The 16,797-nt window shown below is 42.1% G+C and overlaps 1 protein-coding gene across 7 annotated transcripts in view; it reads left to right on the forward strand.

The window, feature by feature from the left end:
• SGSM2 (small G protein signaling modulator 2) overlaps nucleotides 1-16,797 on the forward strand; it is a 62,965-nt gene that overhangs the window by 29,914 nt on the left and 16,254 nt on the right. For 4 of the 7 annotated variants that reach the window (XM_055721284.1, XM_055721307.1, XM_055721301.1 and 1 more), the window contains exons 4-12: nucleotides 3,343-3,504; nucleotides 6,466-6,533; nucleotides 7,020-7,165; nucleotides 7,578-7,712; nucleotides 8,351-8,475; nucleotides 9,494-9,561; nucleotides 11,165-11,328; nucleotides 11,871-12,000; nucleotides 13,457-13,591. In XM_055721284.1, coding sequence (XP_055577259.1) covers nucleotides 3,343-3,504; nucleotides 6,466-6,533; nucleotides 7,020-7,165; nucleotides 7,578-7,712; nucleotides 8,351-8,475; nucleotides 9,494-9,561; nucleotides 11,165-11,328; nucleotides 11,871-12,000; nucleotides 13,457-13,591 — 1,133 coding nt within the window. The remainder of the gene's footprint in view (nucleotides 1-3,342; nucleotides 3,505-6,465; nucleotides 6,534-7,019; nucleotides 7,166-7,577; nucleotides 7,713-8,350; nucleotides 8,476-9,493; nucleotides 9,562-11,164; nucleotides 11,329-11,870; nucleotides 12,001-13,456; nucleotides 13,592-16,797) is intronic. The other 3 variants (XM_055721292.1, XM_055721314.1, XM_055721325.1) reach the window with 3 other exon arrangements.

Here is a 16,797-nt window from a genome sequence, read left to right on the forward strand (position 1 = left end):
AGTCTAAACTTCTTGCTAGTGGTGAGTGGTACAATTAAAATTTTCCATGTGGTTCTGCTGACTGAATCACAGTGTGTGAGCCTGTGGGATGAGTGTCTCGTCTTGTAAACTCAGGACAGGAGTATTTTTTCTCGTTCATAGCAGTAGTGCAGTGGTGCTGCTGAACCTTAAGAGCTCTTTGTCCATTGTAGGAGCTTTTAGCCTCTTGATCAACTTGCTTTGTGAATTGTGTTGCTTTGAAGTCTTAATATTGTTTAAATTATCACTTATACTTAGATTCCTGTGTAATTTTCTGGCATTTATCATTATTAGACTTCTAATTATCAGACTTAATATGTAGCTTCTTGTTATGTAGTTTTTAAACAGGTATGTACCTATTTTTCGTATAATTTTTAATTGTGTGCCTACTGATATAGACTGAGATTTTATTAATTTTAGTGTTTTAAATGTTGGGAAGAAGGATGTTTTCTACTGAAAATTCACCAGCCTTTCTCCTCAGTTAAGAGCCCACATGAGCCCTGCTCTAACCACCAGAGACCTTTGGCTGTGTCTTCTAACAGGAAGGAGCAAATGAACTTAAATTCTGTGGTTTCTCTTGGAGAAATTTTGTGTGTTTTTCAGCTATTTAACAACCACAAGTTTTAAGTCCTGTAGAAAATACGCACAGCAGAGAGATTCTATTAGGAAATACTGCAGGGGGTGGACTTGCTTCGTTGAACATATGAGATGAGACAGAATGTTGTAGCAGTGTAATTGCTCCTGAGGCTTAAGAAGGACCTTGTTTAGGATGAAATTAAGCACATTTGAATTCCTCTGATGTCAGTGGTGTCGTCTATTTCTTGACCTGTGACTGTGACTGCATGTGTCTTGCCTTGTAGAGGTGTTGTCATGGCCTAATGGAGGACTAGGCACTGTGTAAATGCAGAGAGGAATTACAGATCTCACTCAAAACAGCACCGAACTAACATACTTTACTCTGTCATCAAACACTTTCCTGAAAGGGGACCTGAGTGCTGTCAAAGAACAGGATAATTTGAGAACGTGGATTTTCTGTTGCAGATTGTTGAAGACGTAAGGGTTTCTCTCCTCTTTAGGACAAAAATGAACCCTTTTTTTCTGCTATTTTAAGGGGAAAATTTTCTGGGAAAGGGATTAAGAGGATTATTCTTCCCCTGTCAGCCCTATACAGCGTATGGAGACCCAAGGCAAACCTGCAGTACTGTGCAGAAGTAGGAAGCTCTCCCAGTGCTCAGCTTTAGAGTTCACCTTTCTCCTGCAACTGCATCGTATTACCCGATGCAGGAATGTGGACCCATCACAGGATGTCATCCCATGCTGTGGCAGAGGCACAGCTTCACTACCAGCTAGGCTATGGACATGTGGCTTAGTTGCAGTATGTATTTTAGGGAGAGCGGATTTGGGGCAGTGCCCCACCAGTGCTGTCACAGGAGACTCTGTGTGGCTGGTACCACCTTGCAGCAACAAGTCACAATGCACAATTCTGTATGTTAGGTGTTCAACATGGAGCAGTGTCGTCGTCTTGCATAACTTGTTCTGCAGGCAAAGCTAGCAGGGAGGGAGGAAGGCAACACAAATTCAAGTTTCAGCTACTTTGCTAGGCAGCAGGAAAGAAATGGAGAGAACAAACCTGTTTTCCTTTTTGTGGATCACCTTTTAGAAACTGAAAGTCCTAGGCAGCATGTCCAGCTTCAAAATCAGTCTCTGGTTCCAAACCTGTACAGGCCATTAATTATCTCAACGGTGACAAGTGATAATTTGTGAGTGCCACTGGAGAAATGGAGGGAGCACTGTTATCAGAATGAAAATGTATTTTGGACACAAGTACTCAGTGGATGCTCACTGTGGCGGGACACCCAGCATGGGTAAAGGGCACGTGTGTTGTGCTGAGAAGGCACAAAACTGCTCCTTGGCACAATGCAAATTGCAGCTCCAACCACGTGAAGCTATGCAGTGGCATGGCAGGAAGCATGGTGTACTGGGATCTACACAGAAAAATACCATCCTGTTCATGCAGCAAAACACCTTCCCACAGTGTGCCTGGCACACAGCGTGCCACTATTCCTCATTGGACTGGGGTCAAGTAGATTTTCTGGGCAGCAGATAACTCCACAGAGAGGAATGACAACTTCCCACATGGTTCAGAGACCACCGTGCTGAGCAGCCCCCACATTCTTGTTTACAGCTGCACTCGGGAAGTGATTCTGCTTTGTATAACCAGCTCGCCATCCTGCCACTAAAAGGCAGCATTAAGCTCCTCATTTCTGAGGTGGACCTGTTGCTGTGCTGGCTTATGCTGTAGGAACAAGCAGGGGGTCTTGGCTGTAAGCAAGCTCCCAGCTGGCTTTGGATGCTCATTTGCTATAGTCCTAGTTTCTCAGTTCGATGTCACTTATCTCTTGGTTGTCTTGTTGGCATTCTGTAGGTGGTAGCAGATAGGATCTCACTGCCAAGGCGCTAGCACAGACTGTGCTGTAGCTATATATGGTGTTTTACAGAGAGAACGAAAAGATGGGCCTGTGTGCAAGGATTGCCTGATGATGGCATGGCAAAGCTCTGCCTGTGTTCTCTCAAATCCTACTCCATGCTTCTGGTCTCGGTGGGAATACCTGGTGCTGAAACAGCTGTGTGCCTCCCTGGGCTCATGGCTAGCTTCAGCGTGAAGGCACCAGACAAAGCTGGGAAACGAGTCTTTTTACTATCCTTCCTGTGGCTCTCCCAACTAACTGTGAAGGTTTGTTTGTTAAGAAGCAAACCTCTGTTCCTCAGGTGCTACTTACATTCTGCTGCATTTTGCATTTTGTTGTTTTTTCGTTCTTTTGGCATATATGGTCTGCAACAGATTTACAGCCTATTCGTTTCAGCCTAGTATGTGGGAGTTTGGGAGGAGTTCAAATGTTGGGTTTTTTGTAAAGCTCCAGAAGCAGAAAAGGTTTTTTTGGCAGGTGACTGCCTAGCCCAAGATACCCAATACAGGCCTGCTGGGGGCTTTTTTTAGAGCTTGTTTAGCATGTCTCTGTGAATTAGATAATCTTTACAGACTTCTCCTATTCATAACTCGGAACTGAGGCATTTAAATCATTAGAGCCTTGATTTTCAGAAAACTCCTGATGATGGACTGACTAAAACTCCACACCCCAGTGGTAGTGAGTACTAACTCATTGTAGTTGTAAGGTAGTAACGTAGACAGCTAGTGTACAGATACACATTTGTCAGATACGTGCTGTGGATTCCAACACCTCTCCACGCAGTCTTTCACTGGAGGCCTTCCTTTGAGAAAAAGAGTCTGAATTCTGACTACTTTTACTTCATCTTCTTTTTCAGGAAAAATCAGCCAAATGGGCAGGAACCCCTCAAGAGGCAGGGATCAACCACAGGCAAAACCCCTGTCCTGACACCTCAGGCCATCAAACACATATGGGTTCGGACAGCGTTGATTGAGAAAGTGCTCGACAAGATTGTGCAGTATATTGTCGATAACTGCAGGTAAGGAAGGAATCAGAAGCACAGGGATGTTTGACTGATGTGTTCAGCTATCTGTAACAAGGAATTTCATCAAAAGTCTTCCTCAGACTTCTGTGGTGCGGAGTTCTGGTAAGAGGAAAAGCAGTTGCACAGGCATTTAGAAAAAAAATGTACTTTTGTTTTGAAACATTGTCAGTGTTTCAGACCTACAAAAAAAATGCTAACAGCCATACAGCTTTCCAGAAATCAGCTAAAAAACTAACTTGAAGTATATTAGGTGCCTACATTCTAATGGGACCTAGATCTTAACAGAATAGAAATGTCTTCTAATAGGCCAGGAGTGCTTAATTCACTTACATTGCTTGAAAATAATCCTTTCAAGCTTCAGCATGTCACGGAGGAAAATGCCCTTTGTAGGTGAAAGAAGGGGAAATGAGTTTAGAACAGGAGGAGTTAATGACATAGATCCTTAGGGCTGTGAAAACAGGTTCTTTGAATCATATTTCCTTTTTAGAAAAGCCAAACTTTGTGTAAAGTGAATCTTTCCTTGCAAAAGTGGAGAAGACCCTCCATGCTTTATGGATGTAATCCACAGGGACTCTTTAAGAGGAAAAGACAAGTCCTCTATTCTGTCATTGCTTCCTACTGTCCAGCATTAGCTTTGTTTCCTAAGAGGTGGTTCTTAACTCTTACTCTTCCTACCCGCCCATAACTGATAAAGAAGAATTATGGGGCACACTGGGGCCAATTACCCATAAGAAGAGAAAGGTAGGAACCCTAAAGCTTGATGTGGTCCCAGAAAGGTATGTCTGTACCCACTGCCACTGCAGTTTGTTCACAGTGGTGCTCTCATAATTATGCACTGGGGGGACACAGTCTTGGCTTCCAGAGCCTATGCGTTGGAACAAGGAAGAGAGCTAGCACAGAGGAACTTATTTTCACAGTATTTTCCAAGTTTGCATTACTGTTTTCTTTGTCAACAGCTTTATTTTCATGATCTATCTTGCCACTAAAAAGAAAGAGAATGGAAGAAAGGTCTTTGTGCTGTTCAAACATAACTGTTGCTCTGGGATATCTAAGTGCCAGTTTGTTTTAAGAGCTGCTTGCAGGAGAAAGCAAGGGGATGGAAGGTGGTGGGGGGTTTGGCTGTGTCCCAGAGACACAGTTAATGAAAGCATTTTAGTCCAGTGTATCAGTATGTCTGCTGATACGTGGATACAAGGGCTTCTTAATTTTTGTCCCCACATAATTCACCTGGAGACATGTCAGGAGAGTTCCATATCAGTTGTTCCGTTAACTGTGTATTGTAGATGTTCACCATACTGCCTTCTCCATCCATTCAAATGAGTTAGGATCAGGCCCTTATTGCCGGTGTGTGGTTTTGAGAACCTGACTTAGTGAATAAAATTGACCTGTTCAGAAGGCTTGTTCTCATGCATTTTAGTGACATTACTGCTCAAATGCTCCGTGTTGAAGTCCTTCAGTTCTTCTGTTCTTGAGGAAGGGAAGGTGCTTTAGAGTTTGAGCCCCACCTAGTGGAAGAGACAGCAGAGGATAGTGACAGTTCAAGAAATTTGAGTGTTTTGATTTTTTGGCTATGTGATTTTTATAAGTCAGCTTTGCCTGCTGTGATGGGAAGACTTTGGGGTCATTGAGAGAGCTGCTATTTGTAGTAGTTCATTGTTCTTTACAGTGTTTCAAGATTATTCCTCACAGATGGAAGAGATGTTTAAGAATGTGTGGATCTCTTGGTCTCCGTGGAAAACTGACAAAATTGCTCAGAGTGTTATTGTTTGTCTCCATATTGCATTAGTGCCCAAAGCCCCAAATCAAATATACTGGGTAAACACATTTAGCAAAAGGCAAGCTCCTGCCTCTCAAGAACTCAGTTCAAAAATAGATGAGGCAGAATGAGCATCTGAGAGGAAGTGACTTGCCTGAGATTACACAGCTGATCAAGGGCAGAATATGGATCCAAAGTAGGGGTGGTGGTCATCTTGCTAAATATAGAAGTCTGGAGTGTAGTTTTATTGAACTGGCTGTTCTAGGCTCCTTTTATGCTTCATGGAGATCTGGTCAATGTTATTGATACAGTTTAAGAAATGATCTAATTCTATAGCAAATGTCCAAATTAGACTAAATTAATTTCTCCGGAGCTTTCTTATGATATGTTTTAATGATCTTTAAAAGTAGTTTAGGACATACCACGTTGTAAAAGCCTTCTTTACCTGCAAACCCAACACAATGTTTCTTCTTTATGAGATGAGTAGATGAGCCAGTCAAGCTGCATTAGAATTTTTGGTGGAGATGCACACATCAGTGATTTCTAGGTAATCCTAGCAACTGCTTTTCCTCTGCCTGTCAGATTCAGGAAATACATGTGGTTTGGATCCCTTTGGTCCTGTCTGTTTACATGACAGTTTTCTTATTGGCCCATTGTGTGAAAGGGTGTATTTAATAATCATGGCAAAATTCTTTTGCTGGAATTTTTGTGTTAGAATATAACTAAACCAAAGCTTTGAAAATGTGTTCTGCTTCAGCACATGCACAGCACTACGGATGTACAGCCTAGATCCCATTTTCAGCCTTGGTAAAACTTGGAACCCTAAAGTCTTTAATCTTCCCTTTTATATAAGTAATTTAATTGTCTGAATTTGCTTTTGAAATGAGTGTTTGGCCTCAGTTTCTATTAAGTAAGAAGTCTGACTGGGAATGTGACTTCAGTAGTCACACTTCCCCCGCATACACAGTCGACTCCCACTGGACTACTGGGTGGCCACAACAAATGCTGAAGGAATTGTCAGGTTAATAGCAGCCTGGCTAGCTTCTCTTCCCTTATCTCTTCTGCTTCCTTTGGCATACTTTCTGGTAAACAGTAATGTGATATTTTTAAAGTCAATAGACTCATGCTACTAGGAGGCATAAAAGCTTTTAAAAATAACAACCGGTGTTTTTAACTGGGCTCTGGCCTTTTATTCCTAGTAAATATTACGAAAAAGAAGCTTTACTGGCAGATCCCGTTTGTGGCCCAATACTGGCTTCTCTTCTAGGTGAGTTCTTGCAAAGTTGTTTCTTCTTATGCTGAAGAAAATAAATTGTTTCTTAAAACATTTTGTATTATGATAGTGTTGCAAAAGGTGATCTTTATCTCTACCATGTAGTTTAACTATTCATAACAGAGCAGCGTAGAAGATGTTGTTTTGTTGCTTATGAGACCAGTAGAGACTGCTCATCTGTTTTTATTGTTAATTATTAGCTGGATCAGAGAACAGAATGGGAATAGCTTTTTACTAGATGCTTGCTAGCAGATGGTAACTACTAATGCTGCTATGACAGGAACGTGTCCTACAGAAATGTTGTTATACAGCCTTAGATAATAGGACCTGATATGTTATTGTATATTTATTGTCTATATTATGCGTTGATGCTGTAGGATCATTAAGTGATCATTGATATTCAGTACTTGGCCAGCAGGGTAAGACTAAATATGTTTTTGAAGTGACTCAGAAGTTTTCTCTCTTGGGCTGTTTTCTTAGTTGGACCCTGTGCTCTGGAGTACACCAAGCTAAAAACAGCAGATCACTATTGGACAGACCCTTCAGCAGATGAGCTTGTTCAACGACACCGGATTCATGGAGTACATGGCCGTCAAGACTCTCCTTCAAAGCGCCCAGCCCTGGGAGTAGGTATTTACTGTGTAGCTATTTCTGAGTTAAGGCATGGATCAATAATAAAAAGAACCCCAGGAGGGAGAGATCTTGAATCTAGAACAACCTTTCTTTTCTCTTCTGTAATGAAGCCTTTATCACAGAAAGATGGACCCAAATGTCCTCTTTATCTGTATGTAAAAAAGTTTGAGATTCAGGACTAAATTCTGTGGCTTTTGACACTTGTGATCTGACCAGCTAGTTCACAAGTTGCCTTCGTCAGGGGTGAGTAAGAGTGCAGGTCATTTCTCTGCAAGGTATTCTGGCTGCAGAAGTTCTACTCCACAGAGATTGGTCTAAATGGAACTGTTTCTGTTTTATTGGCCTGCCAGTACAGTCATTCCTGTCCTGCCTGATCTACCTTCATTGTGTTTGTGTGTGTGCTAGATCCGGAAACGACATTCAAGCGGAAGCACGTCAGAAGATCGCTTTGCTGCCTCAGCAAGAGAGTACGTGGAGTCTTTGCACCAGAATTCCCGAACACACCTTTTGTATGGGAAAAACAATGTCTTAGTCCAGCCGGTGAGTAACTTGAGTTTTGGGCCAATACATGCTGCTGATGCCTGGCTGTGCCTTGAGAAGTCAGTAGTATAGGTAAGAATATAACTTGGGCTTGTCAAGTACTCGCTTGTTGTCTTGTTCTCAGGACAGTGCTGCCTTCCCACTTGGCACAATGTCATAAATGTAACAAGACTGATTTAACTGAAGGGCTTCTGAATAGTACGTAAGTTGAGGTGTCAGACAGCCTGAGTTCTGTTCCTGTTTTGCCACAGACTAAGCAACTTTCCAAAGGTCCTGCAATGTGCTTGGATATAAGGCCTTTTCAAAAGGAAAACAAAAGCCTGCTTTTCCAGGTGTTCAGGAGAAAGCTGAGGTAGATTAAGACATGACAAATGCTTTCACTGCCTGACCAATGTGAACTGTGAAGTGGGCCTATAGGTAGGAACAAATGTACTGGACTGTATTTCATAAACCCAGTGACTGTACTGTGCTTTTCCCCCTCTTTCTGATAGCAGTACTTTTGGTCTTAAGGTTTCCCTCAGCAGTTCCTAGATAATACCCTGCTCTCGAACTTGTGCGGCATAGGAAGACTGGAGCATGACAATTACAGTTGTGCATTTGAGTCACCTAGACTGTCTGTTTGTTGCTTTTGTGAACAGAAAGATGACTTGGAGGCAATTCCTGGGTATCTGTCCCTTCATCAGTCAGCAGATAGTTTGACATTAAAATGGACTCCAAATCAGCTGATGAATGGAACCCTTGGAGACTCAGAGCTGGAGAAAAGGTAGTCATCGCATCCAGGAAAAGATCAGAAGCATTCACAGTGTTTATTTCTTGTATACTTGGCACAATGTCATAAATGTAACAAGACTGATTTAACTGAAGGGCTTCTGAATAGTACATAAGTTGAGGTGTCAGACAGCCTGAGTTCTGTTCCTGTTTTGCCACAGACTAAGCAACTTTCCAAAGGTCCTGCAATTGCTTGGATATAAGGCCTTTTTGAAAGGAAAACAAAAGCCTGCTTTTCCAGGTGTTCAGGAGAAAAGGCTCAACGCTGCCTTTCATCATTAAAATTCTAGTGCCTCCCTTCCAAGGGTCACAAATCACTTAGCAAACATGGCTGATTTCCGCCTCAAAAAGAGAGACCTGCAACATCAATTGTCTTTCGTTAGATCAGTTATTAATCTAATTTGGCATTCTGCTTCAGTAGAAAGACAGGTAAAGTCTTGAACCAGGCAGGTACGTCTCAAACGCTTAATCCACACCATTGTTTTCCTGAATTTTCATGTGTGTTCTATAACAGAACATTAATGAAACCCTCTACCCTTACTGTTATTGCTAAACTCTGTGGAGGTTGTTCTCAGAAGGGTTTGGAGCCAATTTCAGTGTTTCATCTGCAAGCTTGAGCCCCAACGGATTTACATGCTGCTGCCCATAAATCACATGTGCAAGACAGAACTGAACCCAGCTGTCCTGAAACCCAGCTACAAGACCGTTACAGAGTCTGTGCCCCAGGCATTTTAATCTTAGCTAGAGCATTGTTGTAATCTGGTATGGAGCAGTGGGGAGGAAGGGGAGGTGAAGAGGGAAAGGGAAGTTGTGGAAAGGCTGGTGCCAGATATATCCACTGTGGACAGCTAGCTCCTTTGCCTTTTACTTGACTATGAATTCACACTAATTGACCAGATTTAACAAGCAGTTATTAACTTAGCAGAGTCTCTTTATTGGGTACCTGGAACTGCAAGCACTTCTGAATATGGAAATAAAAATAATGTTTCCTGCACTTTTTCCTTCCCTACTAGTGTTTACTGGGACTACGCATTAATAGTACCACTCAGCCAGATTGTCTGCATTCACTGCCATCAGCAACGTAAGCATAAACCTTCTTCTCACGGGGGCATTCCCAAAGCCCCTTTCTGCCAGGTGAATGTTAATGCTGCCAGTGCTGCTGCCGTTTTATGTGGTGCCTGTTAGGGTTTATTGCAAAAGGAGGCACGCTGTATTTCTTCTTCTGGGTTTATTGCAAAAGGAGGCACGCTGTATTTCTTCTTCTGATTTTGTCACTAAAAGGCCTGGTAAGAACTCTGCCTAACACCGCTCCAGTTTTCAGTTGCTTTCTATGTTCTTTGTTTTTTCTGTGTGCTGTTTTTTCTGAGCATCTGTGCAGAACAGCACTTACAGGGAACTGTCAGCAGCAGGTATGAAACATAGAAGCTTTGGCTTTATAAGCATGGGCCTCCACCATTACAAAAAAGGAGAGGGAGGGAAAAAAAAGCAGGTCTGCCAGCCATGTCTATGGTGAGATCATCAACCTGTAGAAAGGGAGTGCATGTACTCAGAGCCACCCTCTGTCACCCTCTTGCCATCCAGTTCTCAGTAGCCCATTCTGCTCAATGTAGGGTGAGGAACTGGGAACAAAATGTCTTTCCCACTGCTTTCCTTAGCACAAGCCTTAAGTCAAAGTCACAGAGCAAAGACAAAGAACATTTAGAAATTTTATTTGGAGTCTCATTTGAGTTACAGTTGGACTAAAGGATCTTTTGAACTAAGAACGTGTTTTAGAAGACAGTTTATATACATTGCTTTAAAATACATAAGCAGGAGAGCCACTTGAATGATTGCTTTTCCTCCCTTAGTGTCATTAATGCTTCTGAGTAGTTATGGACATACGGGGATGAGTCTAGAATCTTAGAATCTAGAATCTTAGCTGGTAGAGGCTGACAATTTCAATGCTAATTCAGGTCCGTTAGCCTCCCCAGGACACTTTGCGCCTGTCCAGTATTTCACTGACTGGTCGGATGCATCACCAGTCTGCTTTGAGGCAGTTCCTTAGGAAAAGGGGAATTAAATGACAGATGTGAAACGCGACAGCGTTTGTTCTTCACTGAGAAAGCTGTTTCAGTATCAGGAGCCTTTACCCACGTGGCTCCAGATGCCTTATTCATTCAGTTTTGGAAAAGGAAATTAAAAACCTAATTCACTTCTATTCTTCTGAAAGTTGTAAAAGATGCTGATGATTATGCTTAAGAGAGTATCCAGAGCCCAGGATGATTTTCCTTATTTGTGGTAAATTTCTAGGGACAGTGAAGGTAGATGAGAAAAATTCCTAATAGGGAATGTGACTTGCTAATCTGCACAAGAATAAAGCTGACAGCCTCTGGCTATATCCATTAGGTTGTTTCCATTCAAAATTTTGTGTGCTTTGTCAAGTTATGTCATACACCAGAGACTTAGTTTACTTCTTTATTATATTAGTGTTCAGAATCACTTTAAATGTTTCTGCATGAGGCCTGTCATAGTTTGCTTGTATTCTTTAGGACTAAAGGACTGAAATCATCCATCCTTAGACTGTACTGTGACTTACAGAGGTTTATTTATCTACTTGGGCATGATCACAAATAAAATTTACTTAGAAGAGCAAAAAACAGAGGTTCTGATGTAACAGTGTGGACTCCCCTTGTCCTTCTTTGCAGCAGAAAGCAGATGGACATTAGTCTTGGTGAGTCAGGATGGAACTCAGAAACCTCCACTGCACTTCCCCCAAGGAGGTCACCTCCTTGCATTTCTTTCCTGCCTGGAAAATGGCCTTCTGCCTCGTGGCCAGCTGGAACCACCACTTTGGTCGCAACAGGGCAAGGTACTGCCTTTTCTGAGAGCTACTTGTAGTAGGTAGGGCTGGTCTTAATGTCTTTGTTCAACCAGCATCCAGCTCCACAGATTTTGGGCATTGATTTCCAGTTGCTTTATACTAAAGTGGGAGGCAAAATAACTCTGTTTAGTCCAATTTGATTCTTATACAGATAGTCTATAAAAACTGTGCATACCTTTATTACCTGATTGAGCAATGAACTGGAATCTGCTATTGTATCAAAATATGAAACCAAATGTTAGGGACTGAGACTCAAATGGACTGGGATGTACTTGCTGTCAGAGGCTTGGATTATTGAAGAAGCTGGTGCCCAACTCCCATGGATTACAAGAAAAAGCTATGTTTTAAGTACACAGAAAATTTAAGTACCCCTAAACCACCATATGATTCTCTTGTTTTCTCCCTCACCTCCTCCTAACATTGAAAGTTTTTAGTTTTAAGATGCAAGATGTCAAATGTCTGAAGTACTTAGTTTGTTGTGCTCTGTTAGTCATTTACAGTTGAATGTATGAAATCATTATTTTCTCTAGGGTAAGGTATTTCCAAAGCTTCGAAAACGAAACAGCAACAAATCAGTGGACCTAGAGGAAATGCCCGCTGAAGACACTTCTATAGACTATGTGTTCAGAATTATCTATCCAGGACACAAGCATGATAACAGTAAGTGCCTTTGTTCTGCTTTGTTTAAAAAAAAAAAAAAAACAAAACCCTAAACAAAACAAAAACCCAAGAAAACCGTGAAGTAACATCCTGGGAAGTAACTGAAGGTAATAGACAAGCCAGGTTTGGTGTTTTTTTGTTTGGTTCTTTTTTTTTTTTTTTTGGGGGGGGGGGGTATACCTATCGCAAAATTTTGCTGTATGATAACTGATCAACAGGTACAGCTTACTGTAGGTTTCCTTAATGCAGTGAAAGTTGTTATCTTAGCAGCAATGGAGTTGAGGTGGGGAATCTTGTTTATATTTACTCTGTGTTTTGCAGAGTAAGTTTTCAAAATACTCCCCTGGGCTTGCAAACTGAGACTAAAAGCAAGAAGATTGGTTGACTAGCCAAGAGCAGTTTTGCTCCCAAAGTGAGGATATTTTTATTAGCCACAATGCTTGCTCATAATGTTGCTATTAGAAAAAGAAAAGAAAATCATAACTTTTAAAGTACCCCAAGAACTCCCTTGGCTAAGTTTTCCTGGCTTGGAACAAGAACTTAACGATGGATAAATAAAGGCCCTTCCAAGGAAACTAAATTAATTCCCGAGCACCAAACCACCTCATGTCATCAGTGAATACAAATTCCTTACATGCAAGAAGGCATTTGAGCTAGTTCTCAAACAGCATGTTCGGTTTTATTCCCCTTGGCAAAGAAGCAAGAATTTCCCAGGAAGATCAGACCCTAAAGTTTGCAGGGGATTTGGATTTACTGCTCATATTGGGACTTACTGCAGCTGAAAAAGCAGAAATCTCAACTGAACCCTCCTTACCCCAGGGGACTGAACCACAGTGGTGGCCATGCTTTATTAGGGCTTCTGGATTTGCACTGGTAAGTTCATGCACACACCAGCAAAAGCATGTTCTGCCTTTGCCTGAATCAAGCGGACTGCAGATTCTGTGGGCTCGTTCAGCACAGACCTGCCTGTTGAGCGCCAGGCAGAGCAAGCTGGCTCCTGCCTCAGCCTTCCTTAGGAGGAGGCCTGTGTCTTGCATGTAAGCAGAATGCTTGCTGTCCAGATGCATCTGGCACAGCTCTCAAGAGTGGAAAAGAGGCCACAACATTAATAAGGGCATGGTGAAGGAGAGAATCTAGTTGGAGCCCAGAATTCCCATGGAGTTTTGCTAAAAAGCATACTCACCTACTGCAGGCTGGCACTGGGACCTTTCTCTGTTGCCATGATGTGACACGTGTGCTCTGAGAACACAGCCTTTGCACAATCAAGAGCTGGCCTGTGGTTGGTGGAGCATGCTTTTTTTCTGTACAAAACTCATTTTTCATACCTGTTTACAGGAGCTTTTGCCTTCGAGAAGAGGGCAGGATTCAAGTCCTTTGTCTTTGCTGAACTTTGAGCTTTCCCGCAGAATCAAGTTCTCTCTTCTTACGCTCCTCTTTCACTATTTTCTTTGAGCAGTAACTATTAACTACCACCACTTAGCTGCCAGCCGCTCTACCTCTGTTGACGATGATGAGGAGGAGGAAGATAAGCTACACGCAATGCTATCAATGATCTGCTCTCGGAACCTCACAGCTCCTAATAGGATGAAAGGTTTTTATCCTCCTCCCTCTGTGTCCCAGAGCTCTATTGCAGCTCGTTCCACTGATGCATACAACAGTGTTGGCATTATTACAGGGAAAAACATTTCATTCACACCGTGAATCTGGAGATTATGTTGACTGTGCAGAGGGGCTGTACACATATGCTCACAACCTATGGGAAGTGGAAGCAACAGCATCTTCCCTCTCCTTTAGGCTTGTGTGCTGCTGAACAGACAAACCTACTCTCCTTCCAGAGGCTTCCTGCCCCACCTTCATACAACCTGTCATCACAAGAGGAGGGAGTGTAACAGGTCTTTGTGTTCTCTCTCTGTGAGTTGGTCGTGCACAGTGTTAACAGACTGGGAAGGCAGCCTTGTGTAGGAAGGATCAGAGTTGAACCATTACAGCAAGAGCAGTGGTGTGCTGGGCAAAGTCAGAAACAGAGTGTGCCTGTGTAGACAGAATAGGGTAGAAGTGTAGCAAGTTACTGTTTAGCCCAGGGATGGTTCAAGCATACATGCTCCCACACTTCAGATACCTCTACAGGGTAGCAGAAGTGTGCAGAGAAGATTGTACGGATGCAATACCTTTCTGTGGTCAGGTGCTTTCATTCCACTTCTTGCAGGCTAGGTGGGTTTCAGATGAGCAGCTGCCAGACTCTCCACCTTCCAAAAATTTGTCACCCAATTCCTTTCCTAAAGCAATTCAGAACAGATGTGTTAAGTTGGGGTCTTCAAAGAAGTGTATTAGCAAGCATTCAGGATCTAGTAGCGTAGTTCTGCAGACTGAGAAGTTTTCCTTCCCCAAAGGAGGAAGCTGAATGGTGTACAAAATAATCCATTCCCCACGCAAAACCCTCCCTGCACAGCTTGGATTTTAAGGATTGCACTTGCTCAGAAGACGGGCAGATGTTGTCAGGGCATCTCCACTGGTTCATGTGAAATCTCTCTCTGCTCTAGGCTTACCAGTTACTGCACAGCTTTGATACTGCCATACTTTTGGTCTTGATACCGCTTGAGTGCATGTGCCAAATCTGGCATGCTCCTGTTAAAATCAAAACAGCCTCCGCCTCTTCCTAATAACTGGTGTGTATCAGCAAGATCAGAATCTTCTCTGTTATCAGGCTGTAAAATAGCTGTCAAAAGTTTGACATCTGCAGAGGAAGCAGGAAAGAGAAGCAACTGCTTGCAAGTTTGGGTGTCTGTATTTTTCATTCATGACGTTACCACGAACATACTTTTTCTGGTATTTCTGTTTCCTAATTAAAACACAACATATCTTGATTCCAGATAAGTTACTCATACCTTTAAAGAGCAGAGCAATGATTTTGGTTCCAAATGGGTGTTAGTCCTGGTCTGGTGGGACTGACTGTAGGAGACAGTAATTGCCCTGTGTCTCTCTTGGCGCTTGAGTTCTGTTTGGATAGATTATGAACATGTGTTCAAGGAGATCCTCCTCATTACTTGTAGGCTGCCCACACCCTTATAGCAAGGTAGTAGCCACTAGAAACTGATAAAGCCCAGTCCAAGTTAATAGAATTCTTGGAAGGTATGCATGGAAAGAAACTCCAGAAATACAGCATTCCCCTGGAGAAAATACACTGTTTCAGGAAGTTTCTGTGTGTTTTAACTGATTATGTCTGGATATGGGTGATAATAGAAAGCAAGAAGGTCTAACATTGCCACATACTCACGGTAAGAGGCTAATGCTGTGATCTAAAGCATTAGAAACCCGATTTAGTCTTTAGTCAGATGATGGAAATTTTAAGTTATTCCACTAGAATGGCTGTCAGGTATCTGCACTTGATTATTTAATCTTGAAGATAATGGTAGAGTTAGGAATTGGTCTGCTGTTTGAGCAGCAATTCTTGCTGAACTAGATTGGATTGGCTGTTGTCTCTCCAGCAGCATCCCTTTTACATAATGACAACACTGTTGTAGCAGGTTTGCTAGACATTTGCTTTTACGTTTTGCAACATGCTCGACTTTTGCATGTAGCTTAAGTTACAGATAACACCACCACAATTAAATAAAAGATGCTGTTCACTCTAATTCTTCACTAATTCATGTACCTTTCATCTAAATCTTTAGGTCCTGTGGGGTTCTTTCCTTGTTTCTCTAAAAAATAAAATAAATTAAAACTGAAAAACCCACTTTTCTTGTCTGTAGAGGGGAGGCAAACAGTAACAATCTAGAAATGTTTGTCCAGTGGTTTTCATTTGAACCCAATAAGAAGCTGCAATAAATACTGGGTCATTCAGCTCCTTCCTGAAGAATTAAGGTGAAGAGCATTTTTGCATCACACTTTGTTTTGTGAAATGAAATACACATGACTGCTTCCGCATGAGCCTGTGCTTTTTCTGTTAACAAATGTTTTTATTCCACTCCTTCCTCACCTATGCCCACTTTCTAATAGGCACTACTAAAATGCTTTGTGCTGCCTTGATTTAAAATGCATGAGATGGTTTGGAATTGCCCCTACCATTACCCAACAAATGTATGTTTTAAAAGCACGGCCCAGGGGACTGGATTTTGCTTACCAATGTTAATTTAGTGACATACAGTATTATGGCATTTGCCTTAATTTTAATCATGGGTGAGCTGAAAGGCCAGTTATTTATTATAAAACAAAAAAACCCACAAGCTCAAATGCCAGCTGGGGAAGTCGAAGAGCAAAGCCAAACTTTCTGCAGGCAACTGGTGATTTTTTGGGGGTGCCTTCCTGAAGCTGGTTAAAAACGCAAATAGATTTGGTGGAGCAGGGATGACTCAAGCAGCTGCACCGTACTGTTGGATCACATTTTCCTGCAGAGTATCCTACTTCTATGGACATAGTATTGACAGTAGTAGGACTTGAACTATCCTTCTGCGCTAAATGCTTTAGGATCTAGTTCTGAGGGGGAAAGAAACATCATCTGAAAATAACTGAATCAGTTTGTCTTAATGTCTTTTATGCTCAAACTTTCACTCTTGCTGAACTAGTAGTTATGTGGCTCATTCCAGGAACTGCAAAATGAAATTCTGAGACCTGAATTAAATAGAAGGTTAGGTTAGGTGATCTCTTCTGGCCATAAATAACGTTACCATAGTATTACACAAGAACCAGTGTCGTTGCTACTGCAGCACCCTTTTCTCTGTTCTCTTGAAACACGAATGGGGATGTGCATGGGCAAGAAAAGGGGAAATGGTGAAGGGATTTTACTTCATGGGAACTGAC

Source organism: Falco cherrug, chromosome 1, assembly GCF_023634085.1.
Source record: "Falco cherrug isolate bFalChe1 chromosome 1, bFalChe1.pri, whole genome shotgun sequence".
Lineage (NCBI taxonomy): Eukaryota > Metazoa > Chordata > Aves > Falconiformes > Falconidae > Falco > Falco cherrug.